Genomic DNA, 25221 nt, shown 5'->3' with positions numbered 1-25221 from the left:
GTGTGGGGTAAAGAATCAACAACAACAAAGTATTCTTTAATCCAAGAACTAAAGACTATAAATCGCCAAATTGAAAGATTCCTGTGACACCCCCAGCACGGATGAAAACAAACCCACAAGATACATTGCTGTGAAATTTTAGCCCACTGGGGACAGACATCTGCATGAAATAAAGAGCAGGTCACATACAATGGTTGGGAGTAAGAGTGGCTTTAGACTTCACCACCACAGTGGTAGTGGGATCTGAGAAGCCCCTGAAGCAATGCCTTTGAGATTCTGAAAGAAATCACATCCAGCCTATAATTCTATACCTAGTCAAGCTAATCAGCATGTGGATAGAATAAAAAGGGTCTGGGTTGTGCAGAGTCTCAAAGATTATCTCCATCACACTGTTTCTCGATCCAAGTGAAGAGTAAACCAAGAAAGAGGAAGATACGGAATCCAGGTGGAAAAAAATCCTAGGAGAGAGGCGGAAGGAATCCCTGTGAGGCTGGTGACAGGAGAGCCAGGGATGGCAGCTACACAGCAGAGTGGAGGCAGCCAGTCCACCCCAGAGCAGGTCAGAGGCTCCCGCAGAGGCTGCTGCAAGACGGGAAAATGGTAGGACACCTGATAGGAGTGAACGTATTGCGAGTAGATTTAGACAACTGAGCTAGGATTCGGGATGAAGACGTAGAAAATTAAGCACACAAAGGAAAACATGATTTTTAGGGAAGGCAAAAACTTGTGCAGTGTTCTTAGTTCTGTATTGCTGTGTAACAAATTGCTCCACAACTTAGTGCCTCCAAACAACAACATGAGTTTCTGACTGTCAAAATGTTGAGGGGGCAGGGGATTGGCTCGGGAACTCTGCCGTCCCCTGTGGGTTTGGCTGAGGCTGAACAATCTGCTGGCTGCCACATGCAGGAAGGAAAACAAACCACATCGTGCTCCTAATAGTTTATTTCATACTGAGCTAACCAAATCACAATATAATTCTATTGAGAAGAAGTAGTTGCAAATGTGCCTTTGGGTGATAGGGGTGAAGACCCAAAAGAGGTGTGTGTGTTTGTTAAGTCTTTCTTTCCCAAAATAAAAAGTCAGTAATAGGGCCTCAAACCTAACAATCAAGAGGCGGCAATACAAGGATTTCTATTTAGAGGTGCAAAGGTACATATCAAACCAGTGAGTTGAAAGCGCTTGTCTCAGGCAAATGAGATTGGGGGTCCCAGAACCTACTGTTTTACTTAACATTGTTGCCTTGTCGAACTGTGTACAAATATAACTTTGATAAGAGCAAACCTTAGATAAATAGAAGGAAATCATAAAAGTAATAAATTTAGATGAAGTTTATGTGTTGGTGTGGAGGAGGCAGGTCTTTCTCAGTAGCACACCAGAAGAAGAAATCATAAAGGAGGAAGATAGATTTGGTTGATTTAAACTTCATACCAATTAAAAGCTTCTATGCATTAAACACACACATGCACAAAAGGGAATGGTAAACACTAGGCAGGGGGAAAAATTCCTGATGTACCAGCCAACGGGCTGGTGGGAAGTGTAAACTATTTCAATCCTTTAAAAAATGTAACTGTTTCATTCTGTCCCTGGGGCAATTTGGCAAGTGAATCAAAGTCTTGAACCTGCATATATCCTTTGACCCAGCAGTTCCAATACTGGGAATGTATCCTATGTGACTAAGCCTTCATGTACCCAAAGATTTAGCCAATAGAGTTTTTGCTTATAATAGAAGAAAAATGTGAAACCATTGGAATGACCACCAGTAAGCAATGTGGATTACAAAAATAAAACTAGTGGTGTGGTTAATTAATGAAATACAAGGTAGCTCTTAAAAGTCAGTCTGATGAGAACTATGTATTGACATATAAAGACATTCCTATGATAAGTGCTTCTTTTTTATGTAAATATGCATATACTGTACACACGTACACACACGTGTACACACTGAGGTTGGGGATATTACTGTTCTGCTCTGGGATTTTGTGTGTGTGCCTGTGTGTGTGTGTCTATGTGTTTGCCCTTTGTGTTTTTCCATGTTTTCCAAGTTTTTGACATTGATCAGGTGTTATTTTTATAGTCAAGGAAAAAAACTTAAGGGATTTTTTTTTTTTAGTTTATTTGAAAAATATGGAAAGTGCGAAGAAGAAAACAGTAATCATATTCTCACCACCCAAAATTAACCACTACTAGCATTTGGCATATTTGCTTCAGGTTTTTTTCTTTCTGCAAATGTTTTGAATATAATTAACACCAAAACATTAACTTTGATTATCTTTTTGATATGAGGCTGGGAGCTGTTTTGGGTTTTTCTTTTTTTCTTTTCCTTCTCTGTCTTTCTCTCTGTCTTCTCTTTCTTTTTCTGTTTTAGGCTTTTCTGTATTTCTCAGGTTTTCTCTGATGAGCGTATTTTACTTGTTAAAGAGATGAACTGTAATTAACCATAAAAGGTAGAATTTAAAATGCCAAGTAAAGTCTTAGACATTTCAAAGAAGGTAAGCAAGAGAACAGCTTTGAAGCCAGGAGGAAGGGAAGCGTTCCCTGTCGGTGGGGTGGTCGTATGTCCCAGTTACCCAGGACCGTCCAAGTTTTATGCCCATTGTCCCGATGAAATTATTAATGACATGTTGACACTAAAAGTGTCTCTGTTTGGGATGGGAAGTTATTTATAAGGAGTCTGGATTGAGGGGGGAGGATACACAAACAGCCACTTGGCTGAATCGGGGTAATTGTATTGGGTGAACGGGAAAGGAGAGTGGGAGGACAGCTGAGACCATGTTACAGAGGCGCTGTGACGGCTGGGTGAAGAAGCGCCTCCACCAGTTCTAGGGCTGGGGCAGGAAACGTACAAGGGGAGCTTGGAGCATCTTATGGTCCAGAAAGTAAGGAAGTACTAAACCAGACACGCACACGCACACACACGGGCATGTCAGAAAGACACAGGAGCCAACTGAAGGAGCTCCCAATGGCCAGAGCTGGAACAGTTTGAGCAACAAAATGAAGTAGTATTGGAATATAACTCATATAAAATGAGTATCTATGTGTTTATACTGATATAAATGACTGAATAAATAAATGGAGAATAGAGATCTCCCATGCAGAATCCCAAATAACTCATGCAAATACTCTGCCCTTGAAGAGGTGGAGTGTAACTCCTCATTGCTTAAGTGTGGGCTGTGCCTCGGGACTTCCTTCCAAAGAGGGGAGGGGAGGAGGGGTGACTATATGATGGAGAATCCTGGGAAACGCTACCTCAGCCAGGTGACCAAGGTTCACATGAGCAGTATCACATGCTGTGTTGATAGCGTGTGTACAAAGTATGATGTGGTGAGAATCACACTTGATTCTCCCAAAACCCATAACCCAAGTCTAGTCATGAGAAAAATAGCAGACAAATCCCAGTTGAGCGACAGTCTATAAAAATACCGGACTAGTGCTCCTTAAAACTGTCATGGTCACCAAAAACAAGGGAAAGTCTGAGAAGATATCAAGAGGAGTGTAAGGAGACTTAATGACTAGATGGAATTTGGTAATAGGTGGGATCCTGGAACTTAAAAAGAACATTAGGTCAAAACTAAGGGAATCTGAATAAAGTGTAGACTTTAATATTTCAATATGGGTATGTTAATTGTGACAAAGTTACTGTACTAATATAAGATGTTAATAATAAGGGAAACTGGATGTGGGACATATGAAGGTTGTGTACTGTCTTCACAATTGTTCTGTAAATCTAAAACTTTCAAGATTAAAAGTTATATTTTTTCAAGAGTATTCTTTTAGCAGGCAGGGCTTTGGGAGAGAGGAGCTGAAAGATAATCAGAATTGTATGATGAAGTTATAGGTGATTGTCAGTAGTGGCAGCGGAGTTACAGAGAGAGACCTGGCTCCATCCACGCGGCTCACGCAACGTCGAGTTTGCGCAGAAGCGCCCAGGTCAGCACCAGCCTCCTCCTCCTGATAACGCTGTCCTCGAGCATTTCCAGTCTCGTAACGATGGACCCTGTCTAAATCCCGTAGTATTTTAAGGTTGGGTATTTTGATCAGACGATTTTTCCTAGTTCCCTCAAATACATGCAGCAAATTCACGTGAAAGAATATCAAACTGAGTCGCAGAGAGAAAATTGGACGAGAAGTCGCAGCCCTGACTGTTGGTTCTGGGTTCTGTTGTTGAATGACCCTGGGCGAGTCACTGAACCCCTCCAGATCTGCTTCCTCATCTGCAAAGTGAGAGGGTTGCACTGGGAGGAATTTCTATGGTAACTTGCAGTTCTAAAAATACTATGATTCTAAACTCGGATTGAGAGAGAGGCTGTGGCACCACAAATAATGGGATCTAAGTCCCTGATTTCTTTGTGTCTAGTCTGTGCTGCGAGACTTCAAGGCAGTGTCACTTTGAAGACCACTCTGAGGATGCTTTAGAATTCCCACCCCGCTCCCTGTGTTCTGGGAACGGAGATTCAGTCTAGAACTCAGGTTTTAGATAAGCTATTACAAAGGACCACCTAGTCCAACTCCTTTGTCTCATAGCTTAGGAAACCATTCAGCGGCAGAGACCAGAGTTTCTGATTCCTGCTCTGAGCTTTTTCTACCACAACATGCTTCACACAGAACAGGATCGATCTTTTCGCAATGCCACCCGGACCTCATCTGCACTGTCACCAAAATGGTCCTTGAGGGCAGTTGCTCGCTGTCCAAAACCATCGTGTCAGTCAGCTCGAGTCCCTGATGTGGGGAAAAGTGACTGGGGGGAGGGGAACAGGACTAAGGCGCTCCTCTCCCCTGAACCTTTCCTCTTTAGGCCTGAGAAAGGGAAATGGCAGTTTCATTTTTGTCCTTCCTTTTCAGTTCCATAAGCTTCCCTTCTCTCCCCCCAATAATTATATAGCCAGAGATTATTTGTTTACAGAAGCCACGTGAATCAGCCAGCCCCCAAAGGGTTAACGCTCCCAAATTACGGGGCTGGGTTAACAATAAACAGGATGTCCTCCAGAAATTAAATTTAAACCGCTGTGACTCAGGCTGCCCCATCCTCTCAACCAGATTGTTGTCTGGGGTTATTATCGGTGGTTAATTATACCACTGGGTTTAGCAGCAGTGTTGGTCAGTGTGGCCAAGAGAAGCCAGGCTCCGGGAGAGGGAGGGGCCTGGTGGGTAGGGTGGGGGCCACAGGGGGAGTGGGAGGTTTGAGTGGAAGGACCACTTGTCCAGAGCGCTGAGAGGAGAGGGGTGAGAGTGGGGTCCAGCCTGCACATGCGGCTCTTCCCTGAGCTGATCTGAGCCAGGGTGCTTGGCTCCCTCGACCTAGTGGTGAGAAGCCTGTGTTTCTGTAGCTGTTGGGGTGCAGTACAGTTCTTCTCTTCTCAGAATTGTAGAATCATGGAATCTTCAGCACCTGAAGGAAGCTTCTGGATTATCCAGTTTAACCCTCTCATTTCACGGAGTAGGAAATTAAGTCCCAGCAGTCATTACCTGCGGAAGGGCAGCCTGCTCATCAGAGGCGGAGGCAGGGTTAGCGCTCAGGTTTGGCCTCCTAGACCAGGACCTTCCTTCCATTGTGCCAAGCTGCCTTCCATTTCCAAGTGGGGAACCTGAGGTGCACAGCTTCCCATCGAGTTTAGGGCAGACCTGGGCTGGGTTTCAGGCTCCTCTGAGTTAGCCTCACTTAGGTGTTGTCAGTGCTTGCATGAGATAACCCAGCCTGGCTGGCCCTTGATACCCCTACAATTTGTCATCTCTCCCCAGCCACTCAAGGAGCCCTGCACAGTTTGTAGAGAAGCAGTGAGGCCCCTAATACAGATGATAGTGGGATTTGTGGTTAAAGGCACATTTTCATGGGTGATAGCTATCCGGGTGAGCCTGTGGGTTCTGATTTTGTGGCTCCTTGAGATGCAGGGTTTCTAGTGACTTAATAGTACAGTCTCTCCTTTCCTGTCTTGACCTTTGGAACATATTTAAATGACAGACTATTAGTAGGAAAGATGCTCTGGGCCACCTCCATCTGACATTGTCCAAGGAGGACCATTCCGGAGCCCAGCCTGACCGATAACGGTCCTAGACCCACAGGCACATGGTCCAAGCACCTGGGAGCGAGGCCCTGCCGCTCTTCTGTACCCTCTCAGGGAGAAGTGGTGATGCCTCGTCGTCTTTCCGGTGACATTCTTCCCTGTTTCTCCTGACGGCCCTCTTTATCTCTGTCTCTTACAGGATTCCTTTCAAGATTGGGCAGCCCAAGAAACAGATCGTCCCCAAAACAGTGAGTAACAGGTTCTTTCATTCCGAGACTCTCCCGTGGCCTTTGCACAGAACCGGAGCTTTGACTTGATGCATTGTGGGGCTGGGAGGGCAGAACCTGGGCCTTATTCCCAGTTGTGCTGCCCTAGAAGCTCTCACAGACTGGGGCTGAGGGGCCTTCCTGTCCTGGGACATTTTCCTCCCTCTGATCAGCCTGGGCTCCTTCCCCTCCTCAGGCAGGTGGAGGAGGTGGGTTACAAGGTGAGGGCAGATAACACTGCTTCTCAACAGCCCATCACTGCACTAAAAGTGTTCCTGAAGCATAGGCTTCCGCCAAGGATACATCCCAGGTCTTTATTTCTGCCACCTCAGGCTGGTAAAAGGCCAGGAAGATGTCCAGGTCCCTTTCTCTCCACTTCTAAATGCATTCTTTTTTTTTTTTTTTAAACTGACGTCTAGTTGATTTGTAACATTCTGGTGTAGAGCATAGTGATTGAGTTATATGTATATATTTTTCATTACAGGTTATTACAAGTTACTGAATGTAGTTCACTGTGCTATACAGTAGGACCTTGTTGTTTATCTATTTTATATATAGCAGTTTGTATCTGCTAATCCCAGACTCCTATTTATCCCTCCACTCCTCTTTCCCCTTGGTAACCATAAGTTTGTTTTCTATGTCTGTGAGTCTGTTCTGTTTTGTAAATAAGTTCATTTGTATCATTTTTTTAGATTCCACGTATAAGTGATATCATATGACATTTGCCTTTCTCTTTCTTACTTACTTCACTTAGTTTGATAATCTTTAGATCCATCCGTGTCGCTGCAGGTGGCATTATTTCATTCTTTTTCATGGCTGAGTAGTATTCCATTGTATATATTATCACATCTTCTTTATCCAATCATCTGTCAATGGACATTTAGGTTGCTTCCATGTCTTGGCCATTGTAACTAGTGCTGCTATGAACATTGGGGTGCATGTATCTTTTCAAATTAGAGTTTTCTCTGGATATATACTAAGGAGTGGGATTGCTGGTTTATGTGGTAACTCTATTTATAGTTTTTTAAGAAATCCTATATGTTTTCATAATGGTTGCACAAAATTACATTCCCTTTTCTCCACTCTCTCTCCAGCATTTATTGTTTGTGGACTTTTTAATGTGGCCATTCTAACCGGTGTGAGGTGATACCTCATTGTAGTTTTGATCTGCATTTCTCTGATAATTAGTGATATTGAGCATTTTTTCATGTGCCTATAGGTCATCTGTATGTCTTTATTGGAGAAATGTCTGTTGAGGTCGTCTGCCCATATTTGGATTGGGTTGTTTGTTTCTTTATTATTCAATTATATGAGCTATTGTATATTCTGCAGATTGAGCCCTTGTCAGTCACATCATTTACAAATATTTTCTCCCAGTCTATAGGTTGTCTTTTCATTTTGTTTATGGTTTCCTTTGCTGTGCAAAAACTCATACGTTTGATTAGGTCCCATTTGTTTACTTCTGCTTTTATTTCCGTTGCCTTGGGAGCCTGACCTAGGAACACACTGCTGCAGTTTATGTCAGAGAATGCTGAAACACATTCTTAGCCAGGACCCAGAGCCACTCCGTGGGAGGGGATGATTGAATCCTTCTCTCTGTAAGCCTACAGTTTTAGCCCTATTTTATCTTGACGACGGGAGAAGAAGAGAATGTAGATAATTAGAAAGTTAGAGCTGGAAGCCCTTAGGGATCACCCAGTCCAACAGCTTACTGAGTTTTCCTAATGAAGAAACTGAGGCTCGTGGAGTTGCAGTGACTTTCGAAGCTTATAGACCTCGTTCTGACAGAGCTGAAATTAGAACTCAAGTTGGAGGCTCTCTTCAGTACTCTTTCCATTGCCTCATGAGACCTCACTCAGGCTGTGAAGATCTCCCAAGGTTTTGGACTTCTAGTCAAAAATGATTTCTGCAGCTCCTCACCCAAAATCTGAGTAAGGCTCCTGAGGGTTTGACATGACAGATCATTTGTGTACTGCGTCTCTCGCTGTGACGGCTCCAGGAAGCCCAGCGCTGTCAGCCTGGTGGAGGCTCCTGACTGTCACTGCAGCCACTGACAGTTCTCGTCTTAGTAAGCTTAGCCCTCCTTGGCTCAGGACTGAATACTGGGTTTGGCGGGAAGGGAGGTCCAGCACACATCTGAGCCCTGGCTCCATCTTTGGGAAATCCAAAGTTAGGTCACTTAACAGGAAATGGGCCCACGTTAAAAGAACCCGCCTTTTTTCCAAGCAAAGGCAGGCCGAGGACAGACTGAGTTTACCTCCCATGCAGAGGCTGACCAGCTGCGGAGGCTCTGAGCTGAAGCGCGAAGAATCTGGGCTTGCTCCAGCCGGCTGCAGGAAGTGGGAAGGTGTGGCTTTGAGTCTCCAGAGTTTAATCCAGGGCAGATCTGAAAGGGAGGGAAGTGGTTTCGAGAAGAGTCTTTTATTCCCAGCACTCGCTACCAGAAAACCAACCAACAAACAAAAATTTCTCCTAACACCCCAACTGTTATCGAAATAGCCTTTGTTCTCCACAGAAAGTATAGGCTGGAATGCAGTTTCCAGCATCTTTGCAAGAATTTGTTATTGGAAAGATCTCCTTGTTTTACTCTGAGGAGTGACAGGGGCTTCCCAGAGGAAGGGTGGATGTACAGTCTTGGTCCCGTGGATGGGCCCGCGGCCTCCCTCTTCCCTTCCTCGCATTTGTCTTGTTTGGGGTGGAATTGTGGTCCTCTAACTCATGCATCAGCTGCTCCAGACAAGACATCGTGGACTGGTTAAGAAGCCAGATTTGGTGGGTTCCCTGCTTAAATTCCCCTCCTGGCCCTGCCACCTGTGGTCTGTGACCTGAGGCAAGTTCCTTACCCTCTCCGAGCCTTAGTTTTCTCCGTTGTGAGGATGATATGAGTACCTGTGTCACTGACGTATTATGCGTCTTACGTGAGGTCATGCATATGAAGCACTTAACCCAGTGTCTGGCATGTAGTGAGCCCTTGACAAATATTAACTTCATTCTGAGAAGATAGCTAGTGTGACTCTTTATAAAGCGCCAAGGACACAGCCTGTCTCACGCAGTGAGATTCCCCGGTGCACTGAAGGGGTGGGCCAGGCTCTGATCTCTCACAAGGAATCGGAGCTGAGTTGTAGCTTGGAATAGTTATTTGCTTCCTCAACTCCCCAGAGGCACCAAAGGATAATGTAGCAAGACCCGGCGTCTTCAGAGTCTCCACCCCGCAAGCCCCCTCCTGGCCCCAAAACAGGCCAGGGCTGTGTGCTGTCTCGGCAGCTGCCCCCAGACACTGGTGACGCACTGGTTTTCTTGTCCAGGCACTTTCAGGGAGGGGAGCAGATGTGGCTGCCTGGGTTATTGGAATTAGTGGCACCCTGTCATGGGAAGAAATACTCATGTTATCTTCAGGGAGTTTCAGGAGGTTTTTGGCTCAAGGCACCCAACCAGCAGACACAAAGAAAGCATTGTGCGTTTGCCCTCCCTGTTCTCCTGTGCCCAGGTTATTAACGCAAATTCCAGGATTGTCAAGGCTTTGTCTGGAAGGGCGTGTTCTCTGCAGGAGCTGACCACTGGGACCGAAATGGAAGGACAGACATTCCTCCACCTCCCAGTCCTAACCTTCGGCTCCGTCCCCTCCCACTGTCCCAGTCCATAAAGGAGTGGGAGCAGCTTGGTGCAGCGAAGAGAGGCTGCCCCTCCCTCTGTAACTGGGGTGGTGGAGGACTCTCTGAAGCAAGGGTTTCCCTGGGTCTCACACACACCTGAATTCCCAGCTGGGTAGGCAGTCCGTGAAGTCAGGGCAGACAGGAGTCTGGCAGGTTGAGCCTTCTTGAGAAGGGTTTTCATGTGCAAAACAGAGGGACCCTTTGTGGGTTTTTTGTTGTTTTTTTGTTGTTTGTTTGTTTTTATTGAAGTATAGTTGATTTATAGTGTGTTAATTTCTGGTGTATAACAGTGATTCAATCATACATATATATATTCTTTTTCACATTTCATTTCACTAAAGGTTATTACAAGTCATTGAATATAGTTCCCTGTGCTATACAGTAGGACCTTATTATTTATTCTGTATACAGTAGTTTGTATCTGCTAACCCCATACTCCCAATTTATGGAGGGACCCTTGGTAACAAACCAAAGGGAGGCCTCTGTCCACCTGGAGCAGCCCTTGAAGAGGAGCTTCTCAGAAGGCCCCGCGCTCCCTCTGCCTCAGCTCGGATCTGGCTCAGCTTAGCCCAGGGATGAGAGCCTGGCCCTGCCTGCCGGCCTCCCTCTTCCCTTCTCCATGAGCATAAGTGGGTGGGAACTCAGCCCACTATTCACCTAACAACCATCGAGCTCCTGCCATGAGCCAGCCTGGCCTCGGCACTGGGGACAAGCTGTGAGCAGCACGGTCCCTCCTGCCACCCTGAGCCTCCGGGAATGCGGGGGCAGCCGAGGCGGTCTCTCTGCTTGATCCTCCCCGTGCTGACCTCGCCAGCCGGACACACCCGTCCTGACCCGCCGACAGTCGTGCACATGTGTTTACACTCACATTGTTGACTGAGGTCCAGTTGCCTTTTTGGCAAAGGCATCAAGCATCCAAAGATGTTCAGATCTTTTGTATTTGGCTTTTTCTGTCAGAATGGATATACCTTGGAATGAGACTCCAGTGTATCCCTTGATCCCCTTAACTGTTGTCCGAGGGTCCAGAATCCTGGCGCTGCCTGTCTCAGATCTTTCCCCAGTGGAGGAGGGAGACCTCAGGACCAAGGAGCTATGCAGGTGAAGCAACCCCTGGCTGGCGCCCAGAGGTGAGGAGGAGAAGCGTTCTCAAACTTCGCTTAGGCCGTCAGATGGCCTTGAGCACATAAAGTGGAAGAATCGAACTCCCACCCCGACACACCTCTCTGCATCCAGTGTGAGACCCCGAGTTCCTCCTCAGCCAGAGCGATCCAGCCCCATCGGAAGTGTGCAGTCCTTCTCCGTGCAAGTCCCAGCAGCACAGCCAGGGAGGCCAGGTGTTCCTGACATCCCACACACGGCACATCGGGGGTTACACAAGAGAGCGCCAGGGGGCCGTGGCTCTCGCCTCCCCTCCCGGGGCACCTACTCTGTGCTCTTGATCTTCAGGAGAGCTGGACTCCGGCCCCAGTGCCCTTAATTTCAGTCTCATCTTTCTGGCAAAAAAATACTTTTAAGACATGAAGACTCTGCTCAGTTGTCACATCCTACAAAGTAAGAAAGATGTGTCCAGTAGGGGGAGGCCCCGGTACGGCCCCCAGACTCAGGCCTTGTCCCAGCTGCCCACTGACCCCTGCGTGTTTTGTGCTGCTCCTCCTCTCCGCCAGAGGGTTTCAGACCAGTCTGCACCCCCAGACTCCTGTCCTCTCCCCACCCCAGTATGTAGGAGGGGGGCAAGGAGGCACCGTGTGTGGGCTGGGCACCTGGCTCTGTGCTCTACACAGACTGCACGTTAACCCTCCAAACAAGCCAGAGAGGCCGATGCTGTTGCCCCGCCTCCTTGTCGGCCACCTGACAGCCCCCTGATCTGAGAGCAAGTGAAATTATCCCATTTTACTAGAAAAGAAATGGAGGCTCAAATGTTGGTAATATTTGTGAGGTTCCACATCTGGTTTCAGAGTTCACATCTTCTGTCTCTGCCCATTCGCCTGCAGCACCTTCCCTCCCCCAGGGCGCTGTTGGAGAAAGGACTAGCCTAACTTCGGTGCAGACTTGCAAGGGCGGAGCCGAGCTCCTTTGCTCCAGAGCAAATCCCCAACTTGCGGTCTCACTGGAGGCCATTCAGGCCTTCAGCTAAGACTTTGATTCCTGTCTATCTACAAACCCCCTGAGATAAGTAACACTTAAACTTTTATCAGGCATATGCACTTTAGTGGGAGTGAATTATGAATTTTTTCATAAGAGAATCTTCCGTTAGATCATAAGAAAGGTGATGGTGAAGACGTTGGGTTCCTGGGTGGAGAAACTGCGTCTGTGGGAAAGATTGTAGGACAGGAGGCTGGGGCACTGGTGATGAATTTTACTTCACAGCTTTGTGGAAGGTCCCAGATGTTAGGATTGTAAAGTAAGAGAAAGACTTTGCAATGTGTTCCTGCGTCTAAGTTCTACAGTTCCCGCGGGCAAGCTGAGCTGTCTCCACGCAGGAGAACCCGGTGGTCACGCCCGAGGACCGGCACTAAGTGGGTCCCCCGCGTCCTCGCCCCACAGTCCGCGGTTACGTGTGCGTGTGTGAGTTTTCTCTCTCCCACCAGACCCACATCAACTTTATTTGCCAGTGTATCCCTGGCCCCTGACAGAATGCATTGCACTTAATGGATGCTCAATAAATGTGTGTGGAGTTAATGAATGTAGTTTAAAATATAAAAAAGGCCTGAACTAGCGGTCTGAATTCTAGCCCTGCTTTGCCACTGCCTACCTCTGTGTCCTTCCATAAATCACATCCCCCGTCCAGGCTGCGTTCTCCTCATTTATCATGTGAAATAATTGGCCTGAATAGTATTCTGCCCCGTCTGTGACTGTGTTGAATTTACCTAAATCCAAACGTGGAGCAGGAGGCCAAGGGGGTTTTAGAAGGCCCCCTCCTGGGGCCCTGTTGATGGGCAGGTGGTTTCTGAGGCGTGGTGGGGCTTTGGTGATCTCTGCGAATTTGCACGTCTTCACCTCCAAGCTGCATGGCAAGCTAGAGTCAGGATTTAGGGCTATCCCTGGCAGGGGTCTCGGGGTAGCAGGCAAGAAGGCACTGTCATAGGTCATGGCTTTAGTTCATCAGCCAGTGCTTTTCCCCCTTTGGTAGAATGATTCTGAAGGGCACAGGCCTGGGAGCCAGGCCACCTGGCCCGTGTTCGAACCCCAGGCCTGCCGCTCACTAGCGGTGTGACCTCAAGCAGGCGACCCCACTCTGTCCCAGTGACCTCAGTGCGGTGAGGGCCCTCAGCACATCTGTGAGTGGTGGAGGAGGAGCCAGTGGTGGGAGCCCGGTGAGCATTCTGTGACTGTGAGCTGGCTTTGCCTCGAGAAGCCACAGGGGGAAGCAGAAGGAGGAGAGGCTGGGGCTCGGTCCCTCCTAACAGCCCTCAGACGTCAGGACCCCACACACCCCTCTCCTGAGAGACCGCTGCCAGCCCCATTTTACAGATGGGGGGATTCAGGCCCGGAAGTGCACATGACTTTCCCAGCTTCACCTGACTGATGTGGAGGCAGTAGAATTGGGTTCAAGGTTCATACCCACTTGGTTTAAATATTTGGGGAATGCGATAACTAACCCAGAGTGTGGAGCGCCTTGCCTGAGTCAGTAGTAATGGTGTTTGTGATTGGTACCTCCCAGTGCACGGAGCGTGGCTGCCTGGTCTTTCTGGAGCCACCCTGAACCTAGCAGGCGGGGACCTGTAGGAAACCAAGGCCAGGAGGGGAGGTGCCTCCCCACCTCAGAGCAGCGCAGAGGCAGGGACAGGAGCAGACCCCCTGCTCACCCACCGGAGCTTCAGTCACACTCTGAGCACCTCACCTGCCACCGGAGGAGGTGGGGAGGAGCGAGCGCAGCCCAGCCCCCCGCTCCGCTCCCCGCAGTGGAAGAACAGAGCTGCGATCCGCTGGTCCCTGCCTGGCTGGCCCGTCTAGGAGGGGAGTCTCGCGCCCTAAATCAAACACAATTAACTTGGGAACACTGGCCTCCTGTGTCATTGGCGATGTGCTGGTGCTTGTAGGAGCTGGGTGGTGGTGCTCTCTGCAGACGGGGGGTGGAGAGGGGGAGGGCGTGGAGGACGTTTCACAGGCTGGCAGATTTTTTCCAGCGTGCTGTCATTCCTCCACTGACTGAGTTATCTCCTTCCTCACAGGTGGAGAGAGACTTTGAGAGGGAGTATGGAAAACTCCAGCAGTGAGTGTCAAAGCCCAGAAGGGAGGGCGGGCCGGGGGGTGGGGGAGGGGTTTAGGGAGAGGGTTGCTGCTTGGAGAAGGAAAGAGCCCTCTGCCCACTCTGCCTGGTCCGCTCCGCCGCCCGTTCGTGGGCTGCTCATCTGCCCCGTTAGCACCTGGGAGCCGAGGGCAGCTCAGTTCACCACCTGCCAGAAATTCTCCCCTGAGTGGCGGCTGCATGACAGTTGTTAACTCATAGCCTTTGGGTGCGTGGCCACTCGCCGAGCTCATAGTGGCCCTTCAGTCAAGGAGAACGTCCCTGCAGAGCAGGGCTCCTCCTCCTGGCAGGCAACCCAGAGTGTCAGGTCGGGCTGATCTCAGGTGGACGGGCAGAATGAAGCAGAAGCAGGTGGGCGATGCCAGGTCCCCAGGTCCAACACCCTGCCTTGCAGGCTGGAGGAGCAGACCAAGAGGCTGCAGAAGGACATGAAGAAGAGCACAGACGCCGACCTGGGTAGGTGGCCCGTCCCCCACGCCCAGTCTGCATGGGGGTGGGGCAGAGGGGGACATCCTCCCCACTCAGTCCCTTTGGGGCTGGCTTTGAAGTAAGTGCACTTAGCAGATGCCCCACAGATGTCCCAGAGAAGTGGCTTGAGGTCACTTCTCAGCTGGCAGGTACCACTCACCACTTTCCCTGGAGCAGCGTCAGCCACCAGTGGCGCGTGGAGGGCAGCTCCCATGGTCTTTGCCACAGCGCCTCCTGCTGCTGCTCGTCCCGAGGACGGGGCGGGCCTGGACGTGACCTGCTCCTGGCCCCGGCCTCTCCACATGGTGTGTGTAGCAAGCCACCGGTCTGATGTTGAGTCTGTCCGTTACTTGTGTTGTAGTTAGTTCTGAGTTTCACGGGTTCCTCCTTTCTCTGTGGCTCCCGCTGCCTTTCCAGTAAGGAGCTGCTGTGGCCTGTGCTTCCTTTCCTCCCTGCTGCTCCACACGACTACTCTCCAAGCATGACAGGAAGGGCCAGACCGTCAGGGAGCCATGCAGTAGAGTCTGGCTGTAGAGAGTGCAAGTTTTTAACAAAGAAATTGGGATAAACAGGGACTCCTGGAGCCTAGGATTCCTGGCTTCTGTCCCAAGTCAGAAGGGGAGTCTGGTCAGAGAAAGCCCTCTGAAAACAGTGGTACCCCAGGTCCTTGCAAGGCCCAGGCCCCACAGTCCGGGCCAGAAAGCCCTGTGCTCTGGTGCGTCAGTCACTGGAGGGCTCACTGCCGAGTGGATCGTCCGGCACACCCCAACTTTCTGATTCATCACGTCTGGGTAAGGCCCAAAAAAGTTCCCAGGCAGTACTGTTCTGGGGACCCCACTTTGAGAACCACTGCTCCACACAGTTGAGGGGAGTCACATTACACCCTTCCTGGTCCTGGAAACTCCTGAGCTGCTGCTTGGACAGGATCTCAGAGCCAAAGCTATGGGTCCAGAACAAGATCACATGGGTGTGACCAGTCTCTGCCGGGTCCTTGTTGACCCCTGCACTCTGAGGTTACATTAGGGCTCCAGAGGCCCACGTGGGGTCTGAGACCCCTGTGCTCCCTGAGGTTGGCAGCCCACCATTCTCCTGGTTTGTGCTGGGCTGACCACACCCCTCTTGTGTCCCTGCAGAAGCAGGATGAGGAATGTGAGCTGGTCCAGAGGAGAATGGAAGCCACGGCGCCCTGGTCTGTTCACATAGGTTCGGGATGGGGGTTCCAGGCACAGTGCTCCCCTTACAGATGCACCGTTAATTGACCTCAGATGGTTCTAGCAAAGAGACAACAGCATGAAGATGTGAAATCTTTAGGAAAGAAAAGGAAAATTGGGAGGAAAGTCTTTCCTCCAAACCCCAGATTTTGGGGGGTTATTTCCTCAACTATTAAAAAATCAGTGGAGGAACTTTTTTCCAAGATGTTTTGTTTTATCCAGGTTTTTTATCTTATAATTATGCTGTCTGTGACCGTTTCATAATCCATTCAAGTGACACGTGAGTTTGCTCCTGAGCCTACAAAGTCACTTCACAGATTTTGAAGAGGGTTTTTTCCCTCCACTGCTTCACCCCATCACTGGGAAGTTCTCATTTCCAGTCTTTTCTGTTATTTTGCCCTTTTGCCAGGTGACTGCAGCACACTCCCAGATTCAAGAGAAATCAAGGTACCATAACACTGAATAGTGTGTTCTGGTTTAATTGGCAGCATTTTTTTCTCTTTTAATGGTTTATGCAATAATGATGTGTCTTGCTAATTGATAGCATCTTAAATTTAATGACATAAAATAATAGGAAATGCATTCAAAAACTTGTTTTCCCCTGAGACTCTCAGACTGGGGAGCAAGCATGACCCTTCTGCAGCCTCTTCCTGGATTCTAGGATTTTTGTTTGCCAGTAATGGAGACCTGAAAACTTCTACAGGACCAAGAACTCCAAAGCTGCCAACACATTACCTTACCTTCCCAAATCTGGGCTAGTTCTGTCAATAAAGTTTTATTGGAACACAGCCACGTGCATTCTTCAGGTCCCATCTATGGCAGATGAGTTGTTGCAACAGAAACCATCTCGGGCCACAAAGCCTAAAACCTTGCCCCTAGCCCTGTGCAGTAAGTTTGCCTCCTTGGTGGAGATGCTATGGAACTCTTGTCTGTGAGGGAGTCCCAAATGAGGCTTCAAGTCCAAACTCCCTGGAGATTTTTTCTTTAATGCATATTCCTGGATTCCAGACTTACTGAAATAAATATTGGGGGCTAGAAATAAGTATTTCTTACAGCTTCCCACCCATATGATTCTGTGTATAATCCAGAGTTTTGAAAATACAGTCATTGCAACAGGTAAATCTGCTCAAAAGAATTACCCAGAGCAGCATTAGATGGACATTAGCAGCATCAGGAATGCCCACTATGCATTAAAGACTGGTGTCTTGTGGCTCTGTGGTACTGTGTAGCTTCTGTGGCCTGTGGCCGTGGGTAAAGGTCGTCCCAGGGCAGGCTGCTGTCCCGAGGGAGGACAGGGAGTCCTGAGGACAAGACCTGGAAGCCTGTCCCATCATTGGCTCACTGAGCTTTGACTTCTTACAGCCATGTCCAAATCCGCTGTGAAGATATCCTTGGACTTGCTCTCCAATCCCCTCTGCGAGCAAGACCAGGACTTTCTGAACATGGTGACAGCCCTGGACACGGCCATGAAGCGGATGGACGCCTTCAACCAGGAAAAGGTGACTGGGGTCTTGGTCTCCCCCTTCTCAAGGCTTCTGTCTGGGTGGAGCACCATGTGGAGTCCTTACTGGGGCTCAGTCTCCTCTGGGCGCCCTCAGCCCAGTGAGCTTTTTCCTGGCCAGCCTGCCCCAGCCCCGAGTGCTTCCCTGGCTCCCACGAGCTTACATTGCTCCCTGCGAGGCCACAAGGGAAACGCAGGTCGGCTCTGCCCACCTGCAGCCCTGCAGACTGTCTGTGGTTGCTCACCCAGCCTCCACCCTGAGCGAGGGTGTCATCAGCCTCGGCAGACAGTGGTGGCAGGATAAGAACTGACCCAGGACAAGGACAGTGTCCCTTGTTGCCCTCCAGACTTCCCAGTCATCATCTCCGCCTCGCTCCAGTGGCAGTTGTGGGTGCCCCAGTCTTCTCCCAGCCCGAGGCTCTCAGGGTTCCCCTGTCAGGTCCCCTTTCTCTCCTAGGAACTTGGAGCCTCCCTTTCTGGGAAGAGCCCGACTTCCCCTCAGTTTCGATGTCATTGGGTTTTTCTTTTGACAGGTGAACCAGATACAGAAGACCGTGATTGAACCCTTAAAAAAGTAAGCAAAGGTCATCGGGGGGTCTAGGGGACCACGGGCCTCAGGGGACTTGCTGGAAAGGCCAGTCAACCAGCCACTTGGGGACCAAATACCATTTCTAGCAGCCTTCCCCCAGGCTCTCACGGGGCAGACAGGAGACTCTGGGGACACCTGCTACCTGATCTGTGGCCCTGGGCCTGATACTCCTGGTGGCTCCCGAGCACACCCGCCTTGCCTGGGTGATGGCAGGGCCCGTCTGACCCTCCACAGCGGCCGGCCGGGGCTCCCGTGGTCATTCCGCCGTTGTCCTTTTGTCCCTGACTGAGGACCTGTGGGACCAGAGCGGGCGGAATTAAGCTAGCAGAGATCTTGGCCGGCCCTCAGCGGAGCTGAGCGAGGCCTTTCATCTCGCGTAGCCGGGTTGGGAGAGCAGCTGCCTGCAGCGCTCGGCTTTTGAAACGTGGGGGCGGCCGCACACCGGGAAGGGCGCAGCCGTGGGGTCCCGCCTGCGAAGGTCCCCTAACTCATGACCTGCCAGGGTCAGGAATTCTTCTGTGAGACTCGTCTTCTGTCCAGCAGGCTCTGGTCAGTGATCAGACGGGCCTATTCCCCAGGTCCCTTAAGGGGGGGGGCTGGGGGCGCTGCCAGGCAGGAACATTGCCTTGAAGCTCCCGAATCACTTCATCTTCCTCCCTGGCCTCTCCCAGCTCGGCTCTGACCTAGAAAGACTCCCGCTCCAGCCCGGCAGCTGCACGTTATTACCTCTTCTGTGGTGGTCCCTGGCAGTTGCCTCACCAGGGCCTGGGTAATGAGGCTCTGCTAATTACCATTAGGCCTGGATCGGGGCCCGGAGGGAGATGGGGAGAGCAGGTTTAGATCCTCCAGCCCCTGGTGTTGAGGTTGTTGAGCTCTTGTTCCCTGCCCAGGTCTGAGGGGTGGCTTAGGGAAAGCTCTTTCTAAGCCAGGCTGTCTGGGGGCCCAGCCGTGGTGGGGAAGCTGAACCTGGCCCGAAGGGATTTCTTCCCACTGCCCTGTTCCTGCCCTGGGCCCCCAGCCCCAGGTGACAGGGTCATGAGGAGCTGGGTGCTGAGGAGGCCAGGAGCTCAGGAGGGAGGCATCAGAAGGAACTCCGTAATTTGTGGCCTTCTGACCCGATCTCCAGGCCCCAGGATTTGGAGCTGGGTGGGAAGGACCTGGGGCAGAGCAGACCCTGCCTATGGGGGTCCCAGGGACTGCCATGGAGGCTGTCGTGGACACCCGCAGTTGGCAGAGCTAGTCAGGGAACACCAGCCCGGAGAAATGGGGGACCAACTCCTGTCTCGATTTCACAACCAACGAGGCGGTCTTGAAATCTGATGCCTGGCTTCTGGAGCCAGATGGAGAGAAATCCCGGCTGCTTCCCGCCACCCCAGCAGCCCACCACCTGCCAGGAAGGTGGGTGAGTGGCCGAGGGGGCGGGCACCATCTCCACAGCAGATCCGCTGACCTCTGCGTGAGCCCCCCGGGCCTGCCGGCCTACCCGGCTGGCTTCCCTGCATCCCGTAGCCGACATGCGATATCCCCCAACCACATAAAACCGGCACTGCCTGTTGCCGCCTCTTGCCAGGAGAGAAGCTCCCAGGGACCCCAGCACCGGAAACAGGAAACTGCAGCTTTCCTGTCCTCTGATGAGGAACATCACCACATGGCCACCCTGCCGCCCCCAGCCTCCCCCCAGGGGGCTCGGCCTCTAATCCCCCAGTCTCTGGGCCGTGTTCACATGGTCGGATGGGGATGCTTTCAATTTCCCTTTCCTGGTGGGTGGAAGATCCCGGCTGTGTGGGCACAGATTGAGGAATGGCAGGCATTCCCCACCAGGGCCGGCTGCTCCCAGCCCACCTCCCAGCCGGCCTCTCTCCCTCACTCTTTCCCTCCACCCCTCTCACTGCCTCTTCACCCCATGCTCATCCAGGGGAGGCATTTGCTGGAGAACCTTAGGATGGGCAAGAAATGGGCAGGGCTTCAGTGAGCACCTGGGGTGGGCCCAGTGCTGTCCTCCCTTCTTTGAGGACAGATGTGATTCTGACTTTAGTTGCTCAGGATGCAGTGTGGAAGCCATGACCATGTTCTCCAGAAGATGGGCCAGGGGAGAGCCGTACGGTGGAGGGGCCAGTCCTGCACCTTCCCTGCAAGGCCTTTTCCCCATCTGTGGAAGGGAGAATGGAGCTGAGCTCTCCAAGTGGCAGAGCCAGCGCTTAGGAGGGTCGTGGCCTGAAGAAGCGCCATGTGTGGAGGGCAGAGTCCCTGGCCCAGGGACTTCCGTGCTGATTATCGGGGGCATGCCAGGAACTGAGCAGGGAGGCTCTGCACCCCTAGCCTTGTTTCTTCATGGCAGCCCAGTAAGAGTGCAGACTTGGTGCCCCAGGCAGAGCCAGGTCCCCCCATGCTCATCAGGTGAAGTCAGCAGGTACCCAGTAGGGTCCCAGGGGTGTGTCTGGGAGGGGCCCGGGCGCCGGGGACCAGCCTGCTTGTCCTCACCTCCCTGCAGCGTCCCTGCCCTGACGTGAAGGTAGAGGAGGCACCAGAGTGCTCCACACACAGGTTAGGGGGGCTCCTCTCCCTGAACAGCACCGTGGTGTTTATAGTCCCCGACACACATGAAGCTGGCGGAGTTCTTTCTGTTCTTCTAAGTAGAAAGTTAGGCAGGGGAGCAGCCTCAGTGGGGCAGTGACCCAAGCCAGGGGTTCCAGAGTCCCGGTCCCCCTACTCTCTCATCTGCCACCTGGGGTCACACTGTCTGGTCTCGCCTGCCCGGCCTTAGTTTCCCTGCTGCTCTGTGAAAAGGGCGAGACACCTGCCCCACCCCAGGGGGTCCCGAAGCCCAGGCCCAGAGCTACCCAGGCGGTGACTCTTGATCCACCAACAGTGAGCTGAGCGAGCTGGGCCCTCCGCGGCCTCTGGGTTTGGCTGAGGGGTGCTACTGTGGGAGGCGGGAAGAAATGATTTTCCTGGAGGCTCTCACAGAACAGCTGGGACCAGTTCCCGCTGCAGCCACTACCTCCCCACAGAGGACAGGTAGCCTTGCTTCCAGAAGGCTGAAGGTAGTGTCCTGCAGACACGCCCATCCCCTGAGGTTGCCTGGAAATCTTTCAGCCCTGGGTCCATCCATGCCTTTCCCCAGCCCTGGGGTTGGATTTCTACTTCCTTTGTAGGCCCATCCAGGTCGATGTGTCCGACCCTGCCCTGGAAATAAACCCTAGTCAGCAACTGAGGGAAGAAGGCTCGGAGGATGAGCACAGGCACAAGTGCAGCCGGGGTCAGAGGCACAGGAGGGGCTTGACCGCCCGCGTGGTGACGTGTCCTGAGCCATGGAACACCCCGCGCCCATTGCTTCCTTCGTTGTGGCGCCCTCCGTCCTGAGGATGTGAGCTGAGGTGATGGCCCTGTGGCAAATTAAGGAAACTCTCCACCTGCAGCCCCCTGCCTGCCTCTGGTCCTTGTCCTGTCACTGTGCCCGCCTCCACCCAGCACCTCCTGGGCAGCTGGCAAGGTGGGACAGGGGCCCCAGCCCTGGGACCAGCCCAAGCAGGGGTTGACAAGAGAATCACGGTGGCTGCTGGTGGCCCTTGTCCAGTTGGGGTAGAGGGGGAGGTGGCCTGGTGACTTCTTAGGCCCAACTGCCACCTGTTCCCTTGAACCATGAGCCTCTCAGCTGGAAGGGAGAGGGCCTCACCAGGCAGCTGAGACCCCAGTGCCTGAGGCAAAAGCAGTGAAGTGAGTCTAGCTCCTCCATATGGTCTCAGCTGCCCTCGTCGTGTTCAGAGCTGCCCCAGGGGGACCACTGGTCCTAGAGGTGCCTGGTCCAGTTTGCACAGCACCAGGGAGGCCCACATCTCCTGCCTGGCAGATCAGTCATTCAGGTGTGGATTGGATTACTATGTGCAGGGCCTATGACTGAGGATTCAGAGGTGCTTGGGTGGTCTGGCCCATGTGAGCGTTGCGGGCTACGCAGTGAGTCCATTACAGACACCCAGTAAGTTCGAAGAATCCTCTTTAATGGTCTTGATTTGTTTCATCAAAATCTACTGTCTGGGTCTCTAGCTTTGTTTGGGGCGTCATGCTTTAGTTAAGTTTATATTCTCTGTTCTCTGGCAGAAGTATTCATTACTCTTGTCACATGGACTCTTGATTCCTTGAGGCTTTTTCAAAGCCAAAATCATGGTCATGTTCCTTTGAGAGGCAAACTTGGGAAGTCATTCTTCACGTGGTACCTGAGCTACCTCAGGATGACTGGGAGCCCGGAGACACACGCCTGGCTCTGGGTGCTGTGAAGGCTGAAATCAGCAACCACCTGAGGCCCCAGTGAGGAGAGCCCCGCCCTCACCCTCAGTCCTGCCCCGTCTTTCATCTCCTCTGGGTTGCTCCGGGAGGAACCAACTCTGATCCTGGTCCTGGGACGCCCACTTCGTGCTTCTCACCCCTCCAGCCCCGAATAACCGCTGCGCCGTTGTCATCTCGGTGGCCTGGCCGGATCTCCACCAGCCACTTGGGCTCCCAGCTGCAAGTCAGATGCTCCTGCCCTTGGGCTTTGCATTTGCGTAAGCTTCCCCCTCTTCTGTCCGGTTCCAGAGAACCTGCCTGCCTGTTGGGCCGGCCTCCTCCCACACTCAGCAGCCAGGGAGAGGCAGCATCCCTGCCTTGGTCTCCCTCAGGTCGCGCTGCCCCTCCCAAGGAGGACACTTGTCATAAAGACTGTGCCCACAGAGGCCAACCATGCCCATGAATCTGCTGCCTCTTCCTGAAGGGCCGCTCTGAGCGTTCCCCTAGGGTTCTTTCTGTCCCGGTGGGGCAGGAAGAACTCCCAGGGGTTATTTTTCTCAAACCTTTGGTTTGATGGTTTGGCCATTTCAGATGCGGAACATGAGGATTCCTGCTCTTGCTGCAGAGCCGGGAGTAGGTCTCAGTGGCAGGTCTGTCACCTGCTGGTGGCAGCATGAGTTGGTCGGGAGGTGCCAGACAGAGAGCTGGGACACTTGAGTTCTCTGCCGGGCTGTCACTACCTAATTGTGACCTTAGACTAGTCATCTCTCTGGCTTCAGTTTCTTTCACTTTTTTAAAGGAAGACGTTGGACAGAAGCTTGATCTCCAAGCTTCTCAGACACCAGCCTTCGGAGTGGCTGCCCTTGGCCCAACTCCTGGAGCAGCCCTGGGTCCCGCCTCCCCCCCCCCCCAGGGGAATGCTGCCTCTGCGCAAATGGCTTCCTGAGCCCTGCCCACCCCTGTTGCTTTGTGATTGTCCAGGGAGCTCTCCTGGCTCTAGTGGCTCTTCTGTCTTTTGTTTCTTCTAAGATACATGATGATAATTAGTAAAAGCTGAATTACTTTGTACCGAGTCAAAAAAAAAAAAAAAAAAGAACCACTCCTAGGAGTCTTCAGCTCTGCCCTGCTGTATTACAGGTCTCTGTAGTGAGGGGCGGGGTCAGGTGAGGTGGGGCTAAGGGGCAGTGGCATTGTGCATTCATGACCTGCTGAGTCTTACTCAGGTCAGTGGAGTGGCCCTTAGGCCCTGTCTTCCTTCCCGTAGCCTTACCCCAAGGTGACGTTGTCAGCAGGCACCCCAGGGGGCCAGAGTCTCATCTGTCCCATTCGCAGCGAAATCCCCAAGACCGGGGCAGGGTCTGGCACTTGGTAGGTGCTCACTATGTATTTTTTAAATACCGTTCTTGATCAATATGTATTTTTAAATGAGCAATGAGCTGCCAGCCTGCATCTCCAAGAACAGGCCTGTCTCCAACCCGCTGTGTCCAACAGGTTTGGCAGTGTCTTCCCGAGCCTCAACATGGCGGTGAAGCGGCGGGAGCAGGCCCTGCAGGACTACAGGAGGCTGCAGGCCAAGGTGGAGAAGTACGAGGAGAAGGAGAAGACGGGGCCAGTGCTGGCCAAACTCCACCAGGTACCAGGGAGAAGGGGCTTGGGGGGCGACAGCGGGCCATGTGGGTCCCATGCACACACACACATCATGCCACAGCTGGGATGCTGAGAGCTGTGACAGCCAGGGTCTTGCTCCCCAGGCCCGTGAAGAGCTTCGGCCCGTGCGGGACGACTTCGAGGCCAAGAACAAGCAGCTCCTGGACGAGATGCCGCGGTTCTACAACAGCCGACTGGACTACTTCCAGCCCAGCTTCGAGTCCCTGATCCGAGCACAGGTGAGGCTGCTCCCACCCTGCCCTGAGTGATGGCCCAACCCTTCTTCCCTTGGGACGCAATCGAGGGCTTTGGAGACCCGTCTTATGCCAGCCCAGCCTCAGTCCCCACACAGGAGATTTGGCTTAGCCAATCTCTGCAAAGAGGGTCACTGCCCCAGCACTGCCCCCGAGGGAGGGCTCCAGGGCCCCTCTGTTTGTTCGCTGGGATTCCTGTTTTGGTTCCCGCGTTGCTCTGGTTAATCACAGCCTTAAGATGAAGTTCCCTGTTGTCCAACAGTTCCCTCAAGTTCTCTCCTTACGCTCTACCAGCAGGCCAGCAGGTGAGAAGAAACCAGGCCACACCTTCAGCACTTCACCTTGATGGGCAGGTTCCCACCTGGGTGCTCAGGTCATGAACAAGGGCCTACAGGGTGACGGCCTTTTTCTGAGGACCCTCACCACCCCCTTCCCTAGTCAGCCCTTTTCATTTGGCAGAAGACCAGGGGGTCCCTTGGAGCACGGCCCTAAATCCTGGAGAGAGCCGTCCTCTGCACCCCCCCGCCCCCGCCCTGGGCACCAGGCTGTGATGCACCTTCCAGTAGAAAGGCAGGCTGGCTGGGGTGGGCGTGGGTGGAGGCACACCGAGGTAGCACTGAGGCTGCGACCTGTGTGTCCTGCTACTCAAGGGTGTAAGGACAGAGTGTGCGATCAGGCGTCACTCCTGTCCTCCTCCCCCAGCTCTCCCACATTTTCCAAGCCATCAGCAGGGATTATTCTCCCCGTTTGTAGAAAAGGTTGAGGTGCCAAAGCCAAGAGGTCTCCTCCTTGTGCCCCCTCCCTCCCAAGTGGCTGCAGGTGCTCGGCATCCTGCCACCTTCTCCACCAGGTAACAAAGCTAAAGGCTCAACATGTCCCCGCCCGCCTCCAGCCCACCTCTGTGCTTGGCCTGGGTTTCTGGCGCCCTCCAGTGGACACTGTCATTCTTGCCGAATCCACCATTGCAGACACCCAGGAAAAGCCTGATTCCTGCCTCCCAGCCTGCATCTTTGGAGAATACCCATACCCATGGGGCCACACACTTGGGATCAGGAACCCTGAGTAAGATTGCTGCTGGAGCTGGGACTTGTTAGTGACCATGTCCTCGGTGGCTCAGGGAG

The 25221-nt window shown here is 52.1% G+C and overlaps 1 protein-coding gene across 1 annotated transcript in view; it reads left to right on the top strand.

Annotated features, from left to right (window-relative positions):
* The window catches only part of BIN3 (bridging integrator 3), a 55618-nt gene that overhangs the window by 17405 nt on the left and 12992 nt on the right, over nucleotides 1–25221 (top strand). Inside the window, exons 2-8 of the mRNA XM_010995995.3 lie at nucleotides 6199–6247; nucleotides 14091–14131; nucleotides 14562–14623; nucleotides 17209–17345; nucleotides 17881–17921; nucleotides 23691–23832; nucleotides 23951–24085. Coding sequence (XP_010994297.1) covers nucleotides 6199–6247; nucleotides 14091–14131; nucleotides 14562–14623; nucleotides 17209–17345; nucleotides 17881–17921; nucleotides 23691–23832; nucleotides 23951–24085 — 607 coding nt within the window. The remainder of the gene's footprint in view (nucleotides 1–6198; nucleotides 6248–14090; nucleotides 14132–14561; nucleotides 14624–17208; nucleotides 17346–17880; nucleotides 17922–23690; nucleotides 23833–23950; nucleotides 24086–25221) is intronic.

This window comes from Camelus dromedarius, chromosome 36 (genome assembly GCF_036321535.1).
Source record: "Camelus dromedarius isolate mCamDro1 chromosome 36, mCamDro1.pat, whole genome shotgun sequence".
In the NCBI taxonomy this organism is placed as follows: domain Eukaryota; kingdom Metazoa; phylum Chordata; class Mammalia; order Artiodactyla; family Camelidae; genus Camelus; species Camelus dromedarius.
This window is presented reverse-complemented; position numbering and strand designations above follow the sequence as displayed.